General features: G+C 45.2%; 1 protein-coding gene and 1 long non-coding RNA gene across 2 annotated transcripts in view; one reads left to right on the top strand and one right to left on the bottom strand.

Moving 5' to 3' along the window:
• The window catches only part of LOC125487001 (nuclear factor 7, brain-like), a 13,657-nt gene extending 1,391 nt beyond the window's left edge, over positions 1-12,266 (top strand). The window contains exons 2-6 of the mRNA XM_048616758.1: positions 2,731-2,826; positions 5,349-5,576; positions 6,992-7,014; positions 8,045-8,160; positions 11,743-12,266. Of these exons, the coding sequence (XP_048472715.1) occupies positions 2,731-2,826; positions 5,349-5,576; positions 6,992-7,014; positions 8,045-8,160; positions 11,743-12,266 (987 nt within the window). The remainder of the gene's footprint in view (positions 1-2,730; positions 2,827-5,348; positions 5,577-6,991; positions 7,015-8,044; positions 8,161-11,742) is intronic.
• On the bottom strand, positions 5,249-12,786 carry LOC125487002. The gene is made up of 3 exons (XR_007265551.1): positions 12,592-12,786; positions 7,245-7,320; positions 5,249-5,441 (listed from the first exon to the last, which is right to left on the bottom strand). It is a non-coding gene; the product is annotated as an uncharacterized LOC125487002 (long non-coding RNA).
• Positions 12,787-19,752: the final 6,966 nt, after the last annotated feature.

Below are 19,752 nucleotides of genomic sequence, written 5' to 3'. Positions count from 1 at the left end.
TGCACCTTGTTGTCTCGGATTCTCCAGCATCTGCAGTTCCTACTATCTCTGATTCGATGCAAACATTTGGCTGGTTTTAAACTAAGCAACTAACCAGTGCACGGTTGCACAATGTTGCAACTCTCCCTGCATTTTGTCACGTCCATTGCATTTGCTAGAGGGGTGCATTGGCTGGAGGTATTGAGAAAAAGGGAGCAGGGGCAGGGAGTTACCCCAGAGAAATGTTGCCACAGCGCGGACCACGTTGCAGGATTACCCCAGGAAGTTAGAGACACTCACTGGCCTATGAAACAGTCCAGTTTCTGGAGATTCCTCACTCACACACAGCCCTGGATAGGCAACCAGCAGGGGGATGGAGGGATCTACAAGACAGAGGGTGACCTTCTGGGTAACTATTAGAGATTAATCCCCGTCTCACCCCACCCCCACTCAATCACTCATCACTCATTCCTCCCCCCTCAATCACTGACCATCCCCCCCCCACTCAATCACTGACCATTCGTCTCCCCTCTCCCACTCAATCACTGACCATTCCCCCCTCCCCTCTCCCACTCAGTCACTGACCATTCACCACCCCCCCACTCAGTCACTGACCATTCCCCCCTCCCCTCTCCCACTCAATTACTGACCATCCCCCTTTCCCACTCAATCACCAACCATTCCCCCTCCCCTTTCCCACACAGTTACTGACCATTTCCCCCCTCCCTGTCCCCCACCCAATTACTGTCCATTCCCCATCCCAACTCCTCACTTAATGACTGGCCATTCTCCCTTTCGCCCCCTCCCCACTCAATTACTGATCATTTCCCACCCACCACTCAATCACTGACCATTCCCCACTCCTCACTCAATCTCCGACCATTCCCCCATTCCCCAACCTGCACTCAATCACTGACTATTGCCTCCTTCCCACCCATCCCACCTTTACCCCCCTCCGCTGTCAGCAGTCACCAAGCTCGATGATCCATCCCTGACCTGATTCTTACAGTCTCTGCCATGGACCACTTATCTTTATAGGCAGCCTTAAACCCACCCCTCCACAGCTATGCCCTAGAGCTGCCTACCTGTCGCCCTACACGTGCACACACACTCTTACCAATTCTTATTGATGAACCATAGAAAGCGTCCTATTCAGGTGCATCACAGCTTGGTATGGTAACTGCTCTGCCCAAGACTGCAACAAATTACAGTGAGTTGTGAACACAGCTCAACACAACATGCAACCAGCCTTCCTTCCATTGACTCAGTTTACACTTCTTGCTGCCTTGGGAAAAAACAATTAAAGACTGTCCCTCCCCGGTTATACTCTCTTCTACCCTCTTCTGTTGGGTAGAAGATAGTAAAGTTTCCAAAGACATATTGACTGATTTATGTGAATGGACCTCTCATATATTAAAATTGTTCTTTCTCTTCACCTTCTCTGTAGCTGTAACACTGTATTCTGCATTCTGTTCTATTATCCTAAGGTACTAATGTAAGGTGTGATTTGTCTGGTTACCACACAAAACAATACTTTTCACTGTATCTCAGTACATGTGACAATAATCAATTCAAATCAAAGCAAACCCCCACCCATCTGTCATTCCACACCTTCATCCACTCTTCACACTCACCTACTGTATGCCCTCACCCAGTCTTCTCCCTCACCCACTCTACCCCTTTTAGCCACACTACAACTTTACCCCCTTCACATCCTCACCAACCTGTCTTTCTACACCCTCACTCACCTGTATTCTGACCCCAACATCCACTGTATCTTCTCACTCACTTGTGACTCAACCCTCTCACCCATCTTGCACCCTAGCCTCTCAATTATCTTAAGCACTCACCTTAACTCAGTAGCTGTCAATGTGTGTGAGGTACTTTGTAACCAAAAATGACATGGCCATTCCTGAGGGAATAGGGGACCTGGTTTCAGTTCCAATCTACTCCGCAGCTGGCTTTGTAGATTCCTCCACTGGGCTGCGGTCCTTCGATTGGGAGTCTCCCCTGAAGATAACGGGGCAACGTCAAGTCTGCTCTGTGTCGGAAATTGGGATTCTGAACCAGATCGGAAGATTCAGGCCGTTACGTCAGAGCGAGGCCAAATAGAGGAAGCACTTCATCACATGTGGAATCGGTTGCACCTCTCTGCCCTTCCACAAACAACCTGTGGATGGGGCTGGAGGAGGAATGGGGGAGGGGGGTTTGACAGTGGGGTGAGGTGGTTATTGGAAGGTCAGCACTGAGATGCCTCATTTCCAGTTGGGCAGGACATCAAGGGATATGGGGCAAAGCCAGATAAAAGAGATTTGTGGCATAGCTCAGTCAGGGTCTAATGGTATGGCAGGCTGGGCTGGAAGTGCTGAATTGGCCTCAACCTATTCCAAATGGAAGAGAAGTTCTGATGAAACCTGTTTGCCACCTTCCATATCGGCCCGTTGTGTAGTCACTGTGGCTCAAATGCTACTATTTTAAGGCTTTCCTATGGTTGACTGGGTTCCATCGGTCAGAGGGTCCCAGTCAGACTGGGGAGAGCTGGATGGGTTATAACCCCTTCCTGACAGGATCAGGTTATCCAAACTAATACCCTTTGTGGATGGAGTCAGCGCTGTGTGCCAAGTGGGATCTGAGTGCCCTCAGTTGTCTGGGCATCGGTGGGTTAAGTAGTCCCCTAACTAGCGATGGAATGAATAATTCAGAACAGTTCTCTGCACATATTCATTGTGTTTTGGCTCATTTTTGCTGCAGGAGGAACTGAGAGCACTGAAGGGATCCCTTGAATCGAAACTAAAAGAGTATTCCAAAAGTCAGAGTGAAGACAAAGCAGATCAGGTGAAGCTAAAGGTGAGGTATTACACACAAACACATAAATCAGGAGCTGCGGTAGGGCATTCAACCCCTCAGGACTGCTCCGTCATTCGATAAGACCATGGCTGACCTGAATGTAACCTCAAGTCCACAGTCCCACCTACCCCTGGAAACCCTTCAACCCCTCCTCCTGCTTAATAAGAATCTATCTAGCTTCAAGGCCTCCACTTCCAGGAAGAGAGTTTCAAATATTCATGATCATCACCGAGAAAGGTGTTTACTCAATCACTGTTTAAAATGGGGAAACCTTGATTTTTACATTGTTCCCCTACGTTATTATCTAATATGGTCTGTAGGAATGTCTGGGACCTAAGACACTGAGGGAATGGCTGATGGATATTTATTGATTAAGAGTTACTTGGGTGTGAGCTGGTTGCACTGATAGGGGGAGCTAACAATCAGTGGAGTGAGAGTTTTATAGAGTGCGATGAACTGAAATAAAGCTCTCACATAAAAGTATGGACTTGAGTTCAATGTAAGTAGTTGTGTTTTGGCATGTGACACGCAGTTATACATTCTCTCATAAGAGGAAATATCCTCTCCATATCGCCCCTATCTTCCGTATCAGGATCATATCTGTTTCAATCAAGTCACCTTTTACACTTTTGAACTCCAGCAGATATAAGCCAAGCCTTTACAAGACAGGTCCCTCCATTCCAGTTCTAAGACCAGTAAACCTTCTCCGAACTGCCTTAAATATATTTGCATCCTTCCTTCCACAGGGTGGCCATTACTCTGCACAGTACTCCAGGTGTGGTCTCACCAATACCTTGTATAACCAAAGCATAATTTCCCTACTTCTGATTTCAGTTCCCCTCATGACGAACAATAGCATTCTGTTATCTTTCCCAATTGCTTCCTATACCTGCGTACTAACCGTTTTGCAATTCATGCACACATCTCAGCTGTGCAGTCTCTCAACGTTTAGATAACACACTACTTTTTATTCTTCCTGCCAAAATGGATTTCACATTTTCCCACACCATACTCTAGTTACCACATTTTTGCCTGTTCACTTAACCTATCAATAACATTTTGAAATCTCATTATATCCTTTTCACAGTGCACTTTCCTGACTACCTTTGTGTCATTTGTAAATTTGACAACCATACCTTTTGACTCTTCTTCTAAGTCATTTACATACCGACCCCTGTGACACACCACTCATATCTTCCTAATCTGAAAGAGAGCTATTTATATCCAGTCTTTCCTTCCTGTCAGCTGACCAATCTTCTATCCATGTTAATATGTTACCCCTGCACCATAAGCTATTATTTTCCTCAATAATGTTTCACCTTACCAGACACCTCCTGGAAATCTAAGTACAATAGATCCACAAGTTCCCTTTCATCCACCTCATGTATTGCCTCCTCAAAGACCTCCAACAGATTTGTTGAACAAATGATTTCCCTTTCACAAAACCATGTTGACTCTGTCTGATTACCTTGAACTTATCCAAGTATCTGTTACAACATCTTTAATGATAGATTCTAACAATTTCCTTGTGATAGATGTTAAGCTACCTGGCCTGTACTTTCCTGTTTTTTGCCTCCTTTGAATAAAAGATTCACATTCACTAACTTCCAATCTAATGGGACTGTCCCTGAATCAAGGCAGATTTGGAAAATGAAAACCAATCCATCGAACATTGCACTAGCCACTTCCTGTAAGATCCTCGGAAGAAGTCCATCAGGATCTGGGAACTTGGCAGCTTGCGACTCCAACAGTTGAAAGTACCAGTGTCACTTTGGGGAAGGGCAAGTACCAAGAGCAATTATCTGTATGATGTGTACACAGTTAGTTAGATTGAAAACTAATTCTCGAAAATGCATAGACTCAAGGGGCTGAATGTCCAGAGCTCTTGTTCCTTTGCCAGTGGCTCTTTAAGATTTCAATGCACTTCATCAGGACAAATTCAAGAATGTCAAAACATCATAACAATATATACTGCAGAAGAAAAGGCTACTGATTGCTCAGGGAATTGACTGTGATTGGTGAGGTGTTGCCATGGAATATGGCAAATATCCTGCAGTATAAACTGCCATGATGCTTTGGCATTCTTGCTTGTGCCCTGAAGAGCATGAAAGAAGGTGAAACATCACTCTTTTCAGCTAATCTAAAGATCTCAGGCTGTTCTAGGGCTGATATGGTCCAAATTCATTGGAAATTGAGCTGGCTTCTCTCCCTCTCAGCCCTCAGTTTTGTGTCTTTGTGAAAGTAAAAGTGAGAAGAGGATTGTGCAGAAAATGCAGCGGTCTGCAACTTGACAAAATCATTTCTGATGAGCATCTAATAAATCAGGAAACTGCTTGCACCCTGATTTTGGGTGAATGTATATCAGAAGATTGGGGAAAGACCAGGTCAATATCCCGAAAGAACAAGGCGCTTTTTTTTACAGTTATATTTTACAGCTTTATTTTTACAGCTCTATTTTTACAGCACTATTCTTCCACACTTGTATTTAAATTCCTAAATAAGATTTCCATGTATTTGAACAGAAACGAATCAGCGATCTGCAGGAAGACATCCAGGCGGAGTTTACCAAATTGCATGGCTTTCTGATAGATGAAGAACGGAGATTCATGATGAAGCTTAAAAACAAGGAGAAGCTTATTGTACAATTAGAGGACAATATGAAGAAAAGTTCTGAGGAAAGTGCGGAAATTAGAAAATTCATAACAGACATCCAAGAAGCGCTGCATCTGCAAGAGGAGGAATTAGTTAAGGTGAGCAGGCAGGTTCAGAAACAATACCAAGGTGAGTGAAGAACAACAGAGGTTTAGCAAAAGCGGCTGAGAGTTAGTATTACCCTACCCCACCATGCTGCAACCGTGCGACAATTCAGGAAATGCAGCTCACTGCCTCCTTCGCAATGGGAGGTAGGGTAATAAATGGTGGTCTCACCAACGACACCTACAGTCCCCCTTAAAGAACAAAACTCAGGGAAATGACTACCTGAGTTAAACCATGAAACTATTCCAGAAAGAACAGGAAGCATTAGATTCAGTGGCGAACACAGAGAATGCTGGAGAAGCTCAGCAGGTCTGGTGGCATCTGCAGAGGCAGAAACAGAGTTAACCCGCCCAGTGTGACTCTTCTTCAGGGGTTCTGTCTACTGTAATAACCCTGGAGCAACTGACTCAGGGCTCAGAGCAGTAGAATTTAAGAAAGACTTAACTATAATTGCAATATACATTGTTTGTAATAATAGAACAAGATCATAATCTGCACTAAATGCAATGATTAAGAAAATACAGAAGGAGGCCGATGTAAAAGTGAAGACAAATTTGCTATAGTCATACTAGACCATGGGGCTGCTCTCTCATTAGAGAGAGCCGACTAGTGGTGGTTTAACCTGAGGGTCCCATGCCTCAGGTGAGCAAAGAGCCTTCATTGCAAGCTCAGCCAGTGCGGGAATTGAACCCATCTTTTCTTGATATCATTCTGTACCATGAGCCAGTCATCCAGCCACCTGAGCAAAGTGACCCATATTTATGCTCAGCCCATTGCCCATTGACAAATATTTCTGGTAGATAGATAGATGGGTAGTATAGAGTCATCTATTGGCCAGAATTTCACATTATGGAACTACATTGGGCACTGTTTACATTGGGATCATTCATTGAGATGCTTGATGCATAGAGTCATACAGCACAGAAACAGACCCTTCGGTCCAAGTTGTCCATGCCAACCAAGTTTCCCAAACTAAACTTCCCAAACCACTTGCCTGCATTTGGCCCATATCTATCTAAACCTCTCCTGTTCATGTACCTGTCCAAATTACTTTTAAATGTTGTAACTGTACGTGCATCTACCACTTCTGGCTGTTCATTCCACACACAAACCACCCTCTGTGTGAAAAACTTGCCCCCTCAAGTCCCTTTTAAACCTTTCTCCTCTCACCTTAAAAATATGCCCCCTAGTTTTGAACTCCCACGCTCTAGGGAAAAGAACTTTGCTCTTCACCTTATCTATGCCCCTGATCATTTCATAAACCTCTATAAGGTCAACCGTCAGCCTCCTACACGCAAGTGAAAAAAGTCTCAGCACTCAGTCCTGAACTGATAGGTTCACCAGATTTCTAAAAAATTCTACAAAATGATTTGCAAGTTTTGTTGACGACATTTCACTTCTTTTGCAGACTGCTAAATACATCATCAACAGGTATGATATTTCTTATGATCTTTTTACATTTGGATGTGAAATATTAAATCAGTTTACAGTCAAATATGATTTTATGGGAAATTTGCTTTCCACATGGTCGTTTAAGGTGAGTAAATGTTCTTGGTTTCGTATTTGCTTCATAATTCCCTCACCTGTGATTCAAAACATGCAGTGACAATACTTTTCCCATTATCGAGCCCTTGTCTTCAAAATGAATAGTGGGTACTTACTTAGAATGACTTTGAATGACAGCACAGCTACAAGCAACTTGGAGCACCAGGTCCTGATCACCGTCTCATCGGATTCCTGCTTGGCATACAGAAGACTAGGGTTCAACTCCCAGACAGAACCTCATCCTTCCCCCTTCCCCCACCCAAGGTGGGGAGTCCACAGCCAGGAGACAGAGTCTCCAAATAAGGCACTCTTTAGGACAGAGGTGAAGAAGAATATTCTCAATATTAAAGCATTAAAGTACAGAGGGTAATGCAGGAAAATGACCCTGAGGTTAAAGAATCCGCCACAATATAGAATCCCTATAATATGGAAGCAGGCCATTCAGCCCACAAAGTCCACACCAACCCTTTGAAGAGCATCCCACGCAGACTCTATCCTATCCCTGTAACTCTGCATTTTCCATGGCTTAATCCAACTATCTTGCGCATCCCTGAGCACTATCAGCAATTTAGCATGGCCAATCCATTTAACCTGCACATCTTTGGACTGTGGCAAGAAACCGGAGCACCCGGAGGAAACCCACAGGGACAATGTGCAATCTCCATAAAGACAGTTACCCAGGGGTGGAATCAAACCCGGGTCCCTGGCACTATGAGGCAACAGTGCTAACCACTGAGTCACCCAAAGGGACTAAGGTTTTAAGTTGTTTCTACAAATGAAAGGGGAGGCATGGTGAGTAGGGATGTGTACTTCAATAAATTTAACTAGCGTTCAGTGGCACTTGTCAGCAATGGGATTAAATGCTCAGCTCAGAGTCAGCATCAAGAATTAAACAGCTAGCTCCTGTTCTGTACAGGTCTCACAATAACTTCAAGAAGCCCACCAAAGTTTCTGTTGACCTGAACCTGGCCGAGGTCATTGGACCAGTGCAGTATATCACATGGAGACGGTTGCTGCAGACCATCAATCCAGGTAAAGCCATGTCCTCTGTTCCTGTTTAAGGTACAACAGATAGCATGTGCTACTGAATTATGTGAAGCTGTTCGTGGGCTGTTTGAGAACAGGTGCTGGAGTCACAGCTGTTTCTTTACAAACTATAAACGGTGACTAGTTTAGCGCTGGTGCCAAGCAACTCTAATCCGTGACAATCTATAGGAAGGACATTATTAAATTGGACAGCTTTCAGAAGGTATTTACCAGGATGTTCCCGGGAATAGATGGTTTGAGTTATAAAATCTGCTTGGATAGATGGGAGCGTAGGACATTGAGGGGTGACCTTTCAGAGGTTTATAAAATTGTGACTGGCATAGATAAGGTGAATTGCAGATGTCTTTTCCCTAGGATGTAGAATTTCAAAACTAACGGGCATATCTTTAAAGTGACAGGAGAAACATGAGGGGCAACTTTTTTACACAGAGAGTGGTTCGTATGTGGAATAAATGTTCAGCAGAAGTGGTGGATGCAGGTACAATTACAACATTTAAAAGATATTTGGATAACTACATGAATAGGAAAGGGTTGGAGGGATATGGGCCAACACAGGCAAGTGGAACTCGTTTAGTTTGAGAACATGGTCGGTGTGGATTAGTTGTTCCAAAGAGTCTGTTTCCATGCTATATGACTCTCTGTTAAACCAGACACAGAAATAGCTACTGGAAGGGACTCTGGAGTCTCACTGCATTGGGGAAAGGCTGAGAACATTTCAGCTTTATACCAATCTGCTCGCCCAGTAAAGCACAATGTTTCGTAGAGAGAAAGTTTGCCATCTCCCACAGTGGAACTGAATATTGATACAGTGCAAACAGCAGGTTATTGATGCAACAAATCTCCAGCTCATGACTGTTCGGAGATGACTCTCCCTGGAAATGTATCTGTGTACAGACAGGGCTGCCTTAAAACGTCACAGTGACATTTAATATTGAGTGGCCTGTGGGTGGTAGTGTTAAATGGGTCACAGGAAGTAGGAAGTCCATTTTACCCCACTGCTGACCACTTGTTATTTTGGTTGACTTTAATGATTAACAAGCTTCCATCTTGCTGCTGCCAATTTGACATTGGCACTCAGTCAAGCTTTGACCCATAAAACGGGTAACTCTGAGTGAAAGTGTGAAGTCATCACGAAGGATTCAACAAAGGTTGATACTTTCCTCCCAATCTCTACTTCCGTGTTGTGTGTGATTCTGTAATAAAATTGAAATAGCCCTTTTCAGGGATTGATGGGTAGTTGATGGCCTAGTGGTATTATCACTGGAATATTAACCCAGAGACCCAGGTAATATTCCGGGGATCCGGGTTTGAATGCTATCATGGCAGGTGGTAGAATTTGGATTCAAAATTTGGATTTAAAGGTTCGTTGATGACCACAAAATAATTGAGAGACAGGGGAATCCATCTGGCTCACCATTGTCCTTTAAGGAAGGAAACTGCAGTCTTAACCCAGTCTGGCCTATATGTGACTCCAGAGCCACAGCAATGTGATTGACTCTCATCTGCCCTCTTGTCCATTAGGAATGGGCAATAAATGCTGGCCTAGCCAGTGATACCGATATCCTGTGAATGAATTTACAAAAAAAAGATGGCAGTGTAAATAATCCAGAGGCCCAGTTTAATGCTGTTGGGACATGGGTTCAAATCTCACCATGAATTCTTTTGGGATGTGCTATGTGATTAATAGATTAGGAATTTTTATAATAGTATTTGTTCATGGGATGTGATGATAACGTTGACAGCTCATCCTAAATTGCCCCAGAGGGCTGTTAAGAGTCAACCATATTGCTATGGGTCTGGAGTCACATGTAGGCCAGTCAAGGTAAAGATGGCACGTTTCCTTCCAGTGACGTTACCGCTAAGTTACCACCTCCTGAAGGTTGTGTATGCTGCAAACAGCAGGCAGCACCATGAGCACATGCTTAAACTCATACGTACATACACACACTCTCATACACACACACACACATATATGCGCACACATACACGCGCACATCCACCCACACACAAACACACACACACATATGCGCCATCATACACGCGCACATCCACCCACACACACACACATATGCGTGCACATACATGCGCACATCCACCTACACACACAAACACACACATATATATATGCGCGCACATCCACCCACACACACACACCCCCCAAGAGGCTGTTTGCATTATTCTTGCCGGATGTACTGAGGAAGCTGTGTGCTATCCAGAACTGAAGGAGACCCAGTATAAACAATCCGCTGGGCCCTGCCACATCAGGCTGTTTATTGACTCTGTTTCACATGGAACACGGGATACTGACGTTTAGAGGAGAAATGTAAGAATTTGGCTGCTGCAGAACAGTCGTGGCTAATGTTGCAGACACCCATAGTCTATCCACGCACTGGGGGGAGGGGGCTGTACTGTGCCCCTGTATAATAATTTCAGAATATAAAGCCAGTCTCAGCAATGGTGACTGTAAAACTACAATAACTTCAGAGTATAAAGCCAGTCTCAGCAACGGTGACTGTAATCATCGGTTATCGCTTAAAAAATAGTATCTGCTTCACTAAGCCATAGCATCCCTACGATATGGAAGCAGGCCTTTCGGCCCATCGAGTCCACACTGACCCTCCGAAAAGCATCCCACGCAGACCTAAACCTCCACCCACCCAAAAAACCTTTTCCCTGTGACCCTACATTTCTCAAGGCGAACCCACCTAGCCTACACATCTTTGGACTGTGGGAGGAAACCAGAGCACCCAGAAGAAACTCACACAGTCACAGGGAGAAAGTGCAAACTCCACACAGACAGTCACCTGAGGGTGGAATCAAACCTGGGAGGTAGTGTGCTATTCAGTGAGCCATCATGCAGCCCTAGGAACTAATGTCCCTTTGGGGAAGGAAATCTGACACCTTCACCTGGTCTGGCCTACCAGTGAATCCAGACCCCACCTCCACTTCATGCAATCACAGAATTGTAATGATGCGGACCGAGGTCATTCAGCCCATTGGGCTTGCACTGGCTCTTCCTGCAAGCATCGCCACGTGGTGCCAATCTTAATGCTTTCTTCCCCCACATCCTCGCACACCGTTTCTATCTAAAAATCACCCCGTGCCCTCTAGAATGCCTCAAAAGATTGTGATTTACTATTAACCAGCCCCTGAAAGTCCTTTCAGTGAGTTGCCTGGACAATTAAGGATGGTCCATTAACACTGGTCATAGAGACATAGGGGTCTACAGCACGGAAATAAAAAGCCCTTTGGCCCATCAAATCTGCACCGGTTAAATAAAAAAACGCCTAACTCAGGTCGCACCACACCTCAAGAAAGAATACATCTCTTAAAAATTCAGAATTGACACAAACAATGCAAACCAGATCGAAGGTCAAGCAGTGTTTAGATATGATGGATCGAATGGCCTCCCTAAATTCTAAAGTTTGATCATGTAAATTTACTTTGCACTGTCAGTGAATATTGCTGTGTGTACAGTTGAAAATGTGCCTTGTCTAAACAAATCAAATGAGTAAAATTTATCCGGGCTTTTTAATCTCATTATTTATTCTTGTTTTTCTCTCGAAGCCCCCAAGTTTGTGACTCTAGACCCGATGACGGCACACCCACACCTCAAGGTTTCCGACGACCTGAGCCATGTGAGGCGTAGCGAGACAGCGCAGGCAGTTTCTTACAACCCGAAAAGATTTAGCAACCGGCATTGTGTGCTGGGATCCAAGGGGTTCACCGGTGGACGCCACTACTGGGAGGTGGACGTGGGGAGCTGTACCTTCTGGGTGCTGGGCGTGGTGAGCGAATCCATCTCGAGGTGCGGAAACCTGCCCCTGGCACCCGAGGCGGGAGTGTGGGCCATTGAGCTGAGGTGGCAGGACGGGTACAAAGCCCTCAGCTCGCCCCCTGCCTGCCTCACCCTCAACGCCAGACCCAAAAGGCTGGGAATCTACCTGGACTATGAGGGGGGCTGGGTGACGTTTTACGATGCGGGAGATATGTCCCATCTCTACACCTTCAGTGACACCTTCAGGGAGAAGCTCTACCCTTATTTCAGCACCAGCTGCAAAGCTGACTCGCTGAGAGTCATCTCTTTATAGCTGTGAGAGGCGTTGAAATAGGGGCAGCCTTCCTCTTCTTTGTCACATAGATGAAGGCAGGATTAAAGCAGGTTCTGACTATCACCTCCATTTAGCTGCTCCTTATGACAATCGAGATTGCAATGGAAATCCCTGGAAGTGAGAGGCAGACAGGGGAACATCCCATTTGACATTGACTAACCTCCACACCAAGGGTCCAAGACGTTTCCGTCTTTCACAATCTGAAATTCTGGAATTTCTTGGAATTTGAAAATCTTGGAATTTCTGCATCGACTCCCTAGAGCTAACCTTCCATGGAAGGTCGGGAAGGTGACTGGGGACAAACCTTGCCACGTTCCTGCAGGGTGCCTCTTTCCATTCCTGCCATGAGGGTTTTCGGATTAGGTTTCATCCTGGAATAGAATGCCAAGTTTCTAATTAGTTTTATCACCTTCCACCCCAACCCCCACCAAGTCTGTCACTCCACTGCATTGAGAAAGTCAAATCCAATGTGACAAGGGGAGGGGGCAATGGCCAGATGACTCTATTCACCCTGTTTGGCACTCCCCCACCCACCCCAAGAACAATTTCACCCACTCGAGGGCACCTTCAGAGACCTTTCCAGATGCCAATGGCACCCAGGACAGTGCCAGAAAGCAGGCAATAGTGACTCTGCAATTCACATCGTAACCTGCCTGCTCAATAACTGGCTGGCTTATGTGATGATGAAATTTGGAAGCTTGTAGGGAAAGATCAGGGGAGCAGGACAATTTTGATAGAACTTGCAAAGAGCTGGCATAGGTGTGATGGGCTGAAGGGCCATCTTCTATCCTGTACCATTCTATGGTGTGATCTAACACACTGTTGCTGACATAAATGGGGAATAATTACGGAGAAGCAGGAGAGTAGTGGGACTAATTTGATGGCTCTTTTAAAAGACTCATCCAGACAAGGTGGAGCTATTGGCCTCCTTTGGTGCTGTATGAATCTAATGATCTTTTTAATCATACATGATATTTAAGGGATAATGTTTATTTGACTGTAATTTCAAATGCAGTGATTGTGATAATAAATAAAAGTGAAATGTTTCATTTCCACGTTTGAGTTTTTTTTTCAAGACTCTGCAGAATATCTTCCAATCTTCAAATCTTGTTAAAAAAAAAGTATTGTGCAAGAAAGATCTTCCTGTCTCACCATTTTTGACCTTCATTGACTCTCCCTAAAAGGCTAATGTTGCACTTTCTTGAGAAAAGTTGCTAGGATGTGGTCCCTGACTGATATAATCTCAGGATACATGAGGTAGGCCATGAGAAAAAATATCATCATCCAGAAGGTGGTGAAGCTTTGGAATTCCCTGCCCCAGGGGGCTGTAGAACATTGGTCATTGACCAGGTTCAAGTCAGAAACTAGAGACAACACAGTGTGGAACTGGAGGAACACAGCAGGCCAGGCAGCATCAGAGGAGCAGGAAAGTTGACGTTTCATGTCAGGACCCTTCTTCAGAAATGGGGAGGGGGAAGGGAGCTGGGAAATAAACAGAGAGATGAGGGGTGGGGCTGAGGAAGGTGATGAGATGGTGGTAGGTGAGTGCAGGTAGGGAGTGGTGGGGATTGGTCATTGGGATGGGTGGGCCGGATAGGTGGGAGAGAAGATGGACAAGATGTATCAGGTCAAGGATGCAGGGATGAGACGGAGGGTTGGACATGACATTAGGCCGGGGCCGGGGAGATTTTAAAACTGGTGAATTCCATGTTAAGGCCCTAAGGGGGAGTATGAGGTGCTGCTCCTCCAGTTTCCGGGTGGCGTCATTGTGACACTGGAGGAGGCCCAGGATGGACATGTCAACCAGAGAGTGGGAGGGGGAGTTAAAATGGTTCGCGACCGGAAGGTGTCGTTTGTCGCGTACAGAGCGCAGGTGGTCTACGAAACGGTCTCCGAGTCTACGCCTGGTCTCACCGATGTAGAGGAGGCCATGTCAGGAGCAGCGGATACAGGAGACCAAATTGGCTGATGAGGGGAGGCGATGGCCTAGTGGTATTATCAGTTGGACTGTTAATCCAGAGACTCAGATAATGTTCTGGGGACTCGGGTTCAAATCCTGCCACGGCAGATGGTGGAATTTGAATTCAATAAATATCTGGAATTAAGAACCGAATGATGACCATGAATCCATTGTTGATTGTCGGAAAAACTCATCTGGTTCACTAATGTCCTTTCGGCCTACATGTGACTCCAGACCCACAGCAATGTGGTTGACTCTTAACTGCCCTCTAGGCAATTAGGGATGAGTAATAAATGCTGCCTAGCCAGTGACACCCTCATCCCGTGAATGAATAAAGAAAAAAAATGTGCGGTTGAACCCCGTCTGATATGAAAGGTTTGCTTTGGGCCTTGAATAGAAGTGAGGAGGGATGTGTAGGGGCAGATATAGCACTACCTGCGGTTGCAAGGAAAGGTGCCAGCTGTGGTGGGGTTAGTGGGGAGTGTGGAGCGGACAAGGGAGTCGTGGAGTGAGCAGTCCCTATTAAAGGCATTAGGGGTGGGGAGGGAAATATGTCTCTGGTTGTGGGGTCAGATTGTAGGTGGCGGAGAATGATACGCTTGATGCGGAGGTTGGTGGGGTGATGGTGGAAGTGCTACATCTGCCCCTACACATTCCCCCTCACTTCTATTCAAGGCCCAAAGCAAACATTCCATATCAGACAGGGGTTCACCTGCACATCCGCCAACTTGGTCTACTGTATCCACTACTCCCGATGTGGTCTCCTCTACATCGGTGAGACCAAGCGTAGACTTGGAGACCATTTCGTAGAGCACCTGTGCTCTGTTCGTGACAAACAACACCACCTTCCGGTCACCAACCATTTTAACTCCCCTTCCCACTCCCTGGGTGACGTCCATCCTGGGCCTCCTCCAGTGTTACAATGACACCACTGGCAAACTGAAGGCGCAACACCTCATATTCTGCCTCGGGAGCCTACAGCCCAAAGGCCTAACCATGGAATTCACCAGTTTTAAAATCTCCCCACCCCCAGCCTCATCCTATGACCAACCCTCCCTCTCATCCCAGCTTCCTTGACCTGACACAACCTGTCCATCTTCTCTCCCACCTGTCCGCTCCTCCGACCTGACTGACCAATCACCACCACTCCCTACCTGCAATTACCTATCACCATTCCACCTACCTTCCCCAGCCCCACTTATCCTCTATCTATTTATTTCTGAGCTCTTTTCCCCCTCCCGTTTCTGAAGAAGTGTCCCGATACGAAACATCAACTTTCCTGCTCCTCTGATGCCGCCTGGCGTGCAGTGTTCCTCCAGCTTCACACTGTGTTGTCTCTAGTCTCTGTAGACTCCAGCATCTGTAGATCTTGCTGTCTGAAGTCAGAAATGGATAGGTTCCTGGAGACTGATGACATCAAGGGATAGGGAGATAGCGCAGGAAAGTATATGTTGAATTAGATGGAGTATTGAATGGCAAAGCAAGCTTGAGGAGTTGAATAGTCCATTCTTGGAATCATAGAACCCTAAGTGTGGGATCAGGCCACTCGACCCATTTCAACCTTCAGGTTATTTTCTAGGTTCTGAATGTGTTCTGCTGAATATCTTCCAGTCCTCAAATCTTGTTAAAAAAAAACATTGTGCAAGGAAAATCTCCTGGTTTCATTATTCTTGACCCTCCATTTACTCTCCCTAAAAAGTTAATGTTGTGCTTTCTTCAGAAAAATAGCTAGGATGTGGTCAATGGCTGATGAGTTTGGAACTAGGGATGTCATATCAGGATACATAGGGCAAGCTATGAGGAGGAATATCTTCATCCAGAGGGTGGTGAAGCCTTGGAATTCTCTGCCACAGAGTGCTGTAGAACATCAGTCATTGAGTAGGTTCAAAATAGAAATTGATAGGTTTCTAGAGGCTAATAACATCAAGGGATACAGAGATAGCACAGGAAAGTGAGGGAGATGGTCAGATGTATTGATTGGTAGAGCAGGCTTGAGGGATCGAATCGTCCACTCTTAGAACCATACAACCCAGAAGCAGGACACACCAACCCCCCAAACAGCATTCCACCTAGACCCACCTTATCCCCATAACACTGCATTTCCCATGGCCAATCTCCCCTAGCCTGCACATCCCTGGACACTACAGGACAATTTAGCATGGCCAATCCACCTAACATGCAAATCTTTGGCCTGTGGGAGGAAACCGGAGCACCCGGAGGAAACCCACACAGACGTGGGGAGAATGTGCAAACTCAAATAGTCGCATGAGGGTGGAATCGAGCATGGGTCTGTGAGGCAGCAGTGCTAACTACTGAGCCACCATGCCACTCTTGTTCCTATGCAGTGACAATAGGGCTCACTGCTGTAAATCTGAGAACAATAGATTTGCACGCTTCAAGATTTTGCAGAGACCGCAGAAAGTTTTTAGAAATGTAGGGAATAGGAAGAGGAGGCTGTTTAGCTGATGAAAGGTTATCACTGGTGTGGTGTCAGGAACAGAACTACCAGCTTTGTGTGCAGCAAGGTGTGATGGGCAGGAATATTCTGCGCTGTGCTGTTTCTGTGTGGGGATAAACACTGGCCTGACCCTCTCTTTGAAATATTGAGTGCCCTGGAGACCTCAGACAGAGCCTCAGTACAGCTCCTGATCTGAGGGGGCACCACCACCTCTGATGGTTCAGCATTCTATCATTATCACAGAATTGTGGTGCCGCACAAAGATGGCATCTGTCCCACCTTTTCCCCACTGTCTCTCTGAACGAACGCCGCGAGGGAGTGCTGGCTCTCTTGCCTTTTCTCGAAGACGCTGCACTTTATTCTGAAATAATTGCCTTATGGCCTCGAGATGGAACCTGTCTCTGCCACACCTCCAGGCAGTACATTCCAAACCCTACCCACTCACTGTCTGAATGTGTTTTTGTCTCAAACTGCACAGTGCACCACATTGTCAGCCTGGATTAGATAATGATGTGCTCAACATAATGGACGTATGCCAAATGCAACACTGAAATAGAAGAGAACAGAAAAATGCAGGAGGAAATAAGGACCTTGGAGTGGTGGTTAATACTTCCTTGAAAGTGGAGTCACAGGTCAATAGGATAGTGAAGAAGGCATTTGGAATGCTTGTTTTTATTGGTTAGTGCATTGAGTATAGGAGTTAGGAAGTCATGTTGCGGCTGTACAGGTAATTGGTTCAGCAACTTTTGGAGTATTGCATGCAAATTCTGGTCTTCCACCTATAGGAAGGATGTGTGAAACTTGAAAGGGTTCAGAAAAGATTTACGAGGATGTTGCCAGGGTTGAAGGGTTTGAGCTATAGGGAGAGGCTGAATAGTCTGGGGCTATTTTCCTGGAGTGTCAGAGGCTGAGATGTGACATTATAGAGGTTTATAAAATCATGAGGGGCATGGATGGGGTAAATAGACAAGGTCTTTTCCCAGGGCTGGGGGAGTGCAAAACTAGAGGACATAGGTTTAAGTTGAGAGGGGAAAGATTTAAAAGGGAGCTGAGGGACAACTTTTTCATGCAGATGGTGGTGCGCGTATGGAATGAGCTGCCACAGGAAGTGGTGGAGGCTGGGGCGATTACAACATTTAAAAGGCATCTGGATGGGTATTTGAATAGGAAGGGTTTAGAGCAATATGGGCCAAATGCTGGCAAATGGGACTAGATTTATGTAAGATATCTGGTCAGCTTGGACGAGTCGGATCAAAGGGTTTGTTTTTGTGCTGTATATCTCTATGACTCTAAGTAGGTTTGACAGCTTCAGTGGAGAAGCTAAGTTGGTTGAAGGGGATGAGAAAGGTTTCATTTTAGTTCTTTCATTTTAGGTGATAAAAAGTTATTTTCAGAGAAAAGGCTGTGAAGGATGAGAATATCTTTATCTGACACCCTGAACTGGCATCTCTACCTGGTTTGACCGCATTCCTTTGCTGCAGATGGAATATTTATTTTACCCTGACGTTCTGCCCAGGTTCTCGTTCACATCAGAGCTCAAGGGTGCTACGTACTAAACAAAAAACCCTATCCTAATTATCAGTAGTTTTCTGCTCAATACTGAAAACTTCTCCCACAAGCCACTGACCTGCCTCCTCCAAATCAGTGAGAAAAAGACAGCCCTCACACCCGTCAATGTAGCTGCATATCTTGAATGGTAATTGTAGATGCAAAGAATATTTTCTTATACTTCACTTGGTCTAGACAGAATCATAGAACCCTTACAATCCTTGCTTTAGTAGCCTCAGGGGCAACTTCAGCAGCAACATCCTGTAGCTACTCCATAAACCCAGGCTGCCGTGGAAGGAAGAAAAGACGGACTTTATCCTAACTTTGTCTGAATTATTTCTTTTAATAATTTCCAAAATTCAAATGGCGCCGAATTGTGGTGACTTATACACATCTCACTGTAATTTCATAAAAACAAATGAGAAGAAATTATTAATCTGGTCTATTCTTTTCTAAATGGTGTTTTTATACATTTTTCTTTTGGGAGTTTGGATTTCAAACTAGTGGCATAAGCACTTTATTTTTAAGAAGGGAATTAATAATTAACTTACCAGTCTTTCCAGAACTGTGGTATTAAACCAGTTTGTGCCTCCTGGAGTGTAAGAACTTACAAACATGAGAAATAGGAGCAGGAGTAGGTAATTCAGTCCATGAACATGCTCTGCCATTTGATCATGGTTCATCTCATCTCGGCTTCAACTCCGTTTTCCTGCCTGCTCACCATAACCCTACAACTCATTACTAACTAAAAATCTGTCTATCTCCTCCTTAAACTTACTCAATGTCCTGGCATTCACTGCACTGTGGGGTAGTGAATTGCACAGATTCATGACACTTTGAGAAAAGTAATTTCTCCTCATCTCTGTTTTAAAACTGCTACTCCCTTATCCTAAATCTATGATCTCTCACTCTAGATTGCCCCACATGAAGAAATATCCTCCCTATAAAAACCGAAAGAACTGCAGATGCTGTAAATCAGGAACAAAAACAAAGTTGCTGGAAAAGCTCAGCTGGTCTGGCAGCATCTGTGGAGGAGAAAACAGAGTTAACGTTTTGGGTCTGGTGAACTGTTATCAGTTCCTCAGAACTGTTATCCTCTCTATGAATATCCTCTCTATGTCTACTTTGTCAATCCTCTCTAGCATCTTCTATACCCCAATTAGATCTCTTCACATAATTCTACCCATCAGTGAGTATGGGCCTAAACTGCTCAATCTCTCTTCATAGACAAACCTGTCATCTCAGGAATTAATCTAGTGAATTTCCTCTGAACTGCCTCCAATACAATGACATCTCTCCTCAGGTAAGGCGACTAAAGCTATACACAATACTCCAGGGTGGTCTTGCTAATGCCTTGTACGGTTGTAGAAACACCGCCCTAATTTTATACTCTATTCCTTTAGCATTAAGTATCAACATTCTATTTGCCTTCCCTATTACCTGCTGTACCTGCATACAAGGATAACAAGGTGTAGAGCTGGATGAACACAGCAGGCCAA

The sequence above is a fragment of the Rhincodon typus genome, chromosome 35 (genome assembly GCF_021869965.1).
Source record: "Rhincodon typus isolate 14 chromosome 35, sRhiTyp1.1, whole genome shotgun sequence".
Taxonomy (NCBI): Eukaryota; Metazoa; Chordata; class Chondrichthyes; order Orectolobiformes; family Rhincodontidae; genus Rhincodon; species Rhincodon typus.
This window is presented reverse-complemented; position numbering and strand designations above follow the sequence as displayed.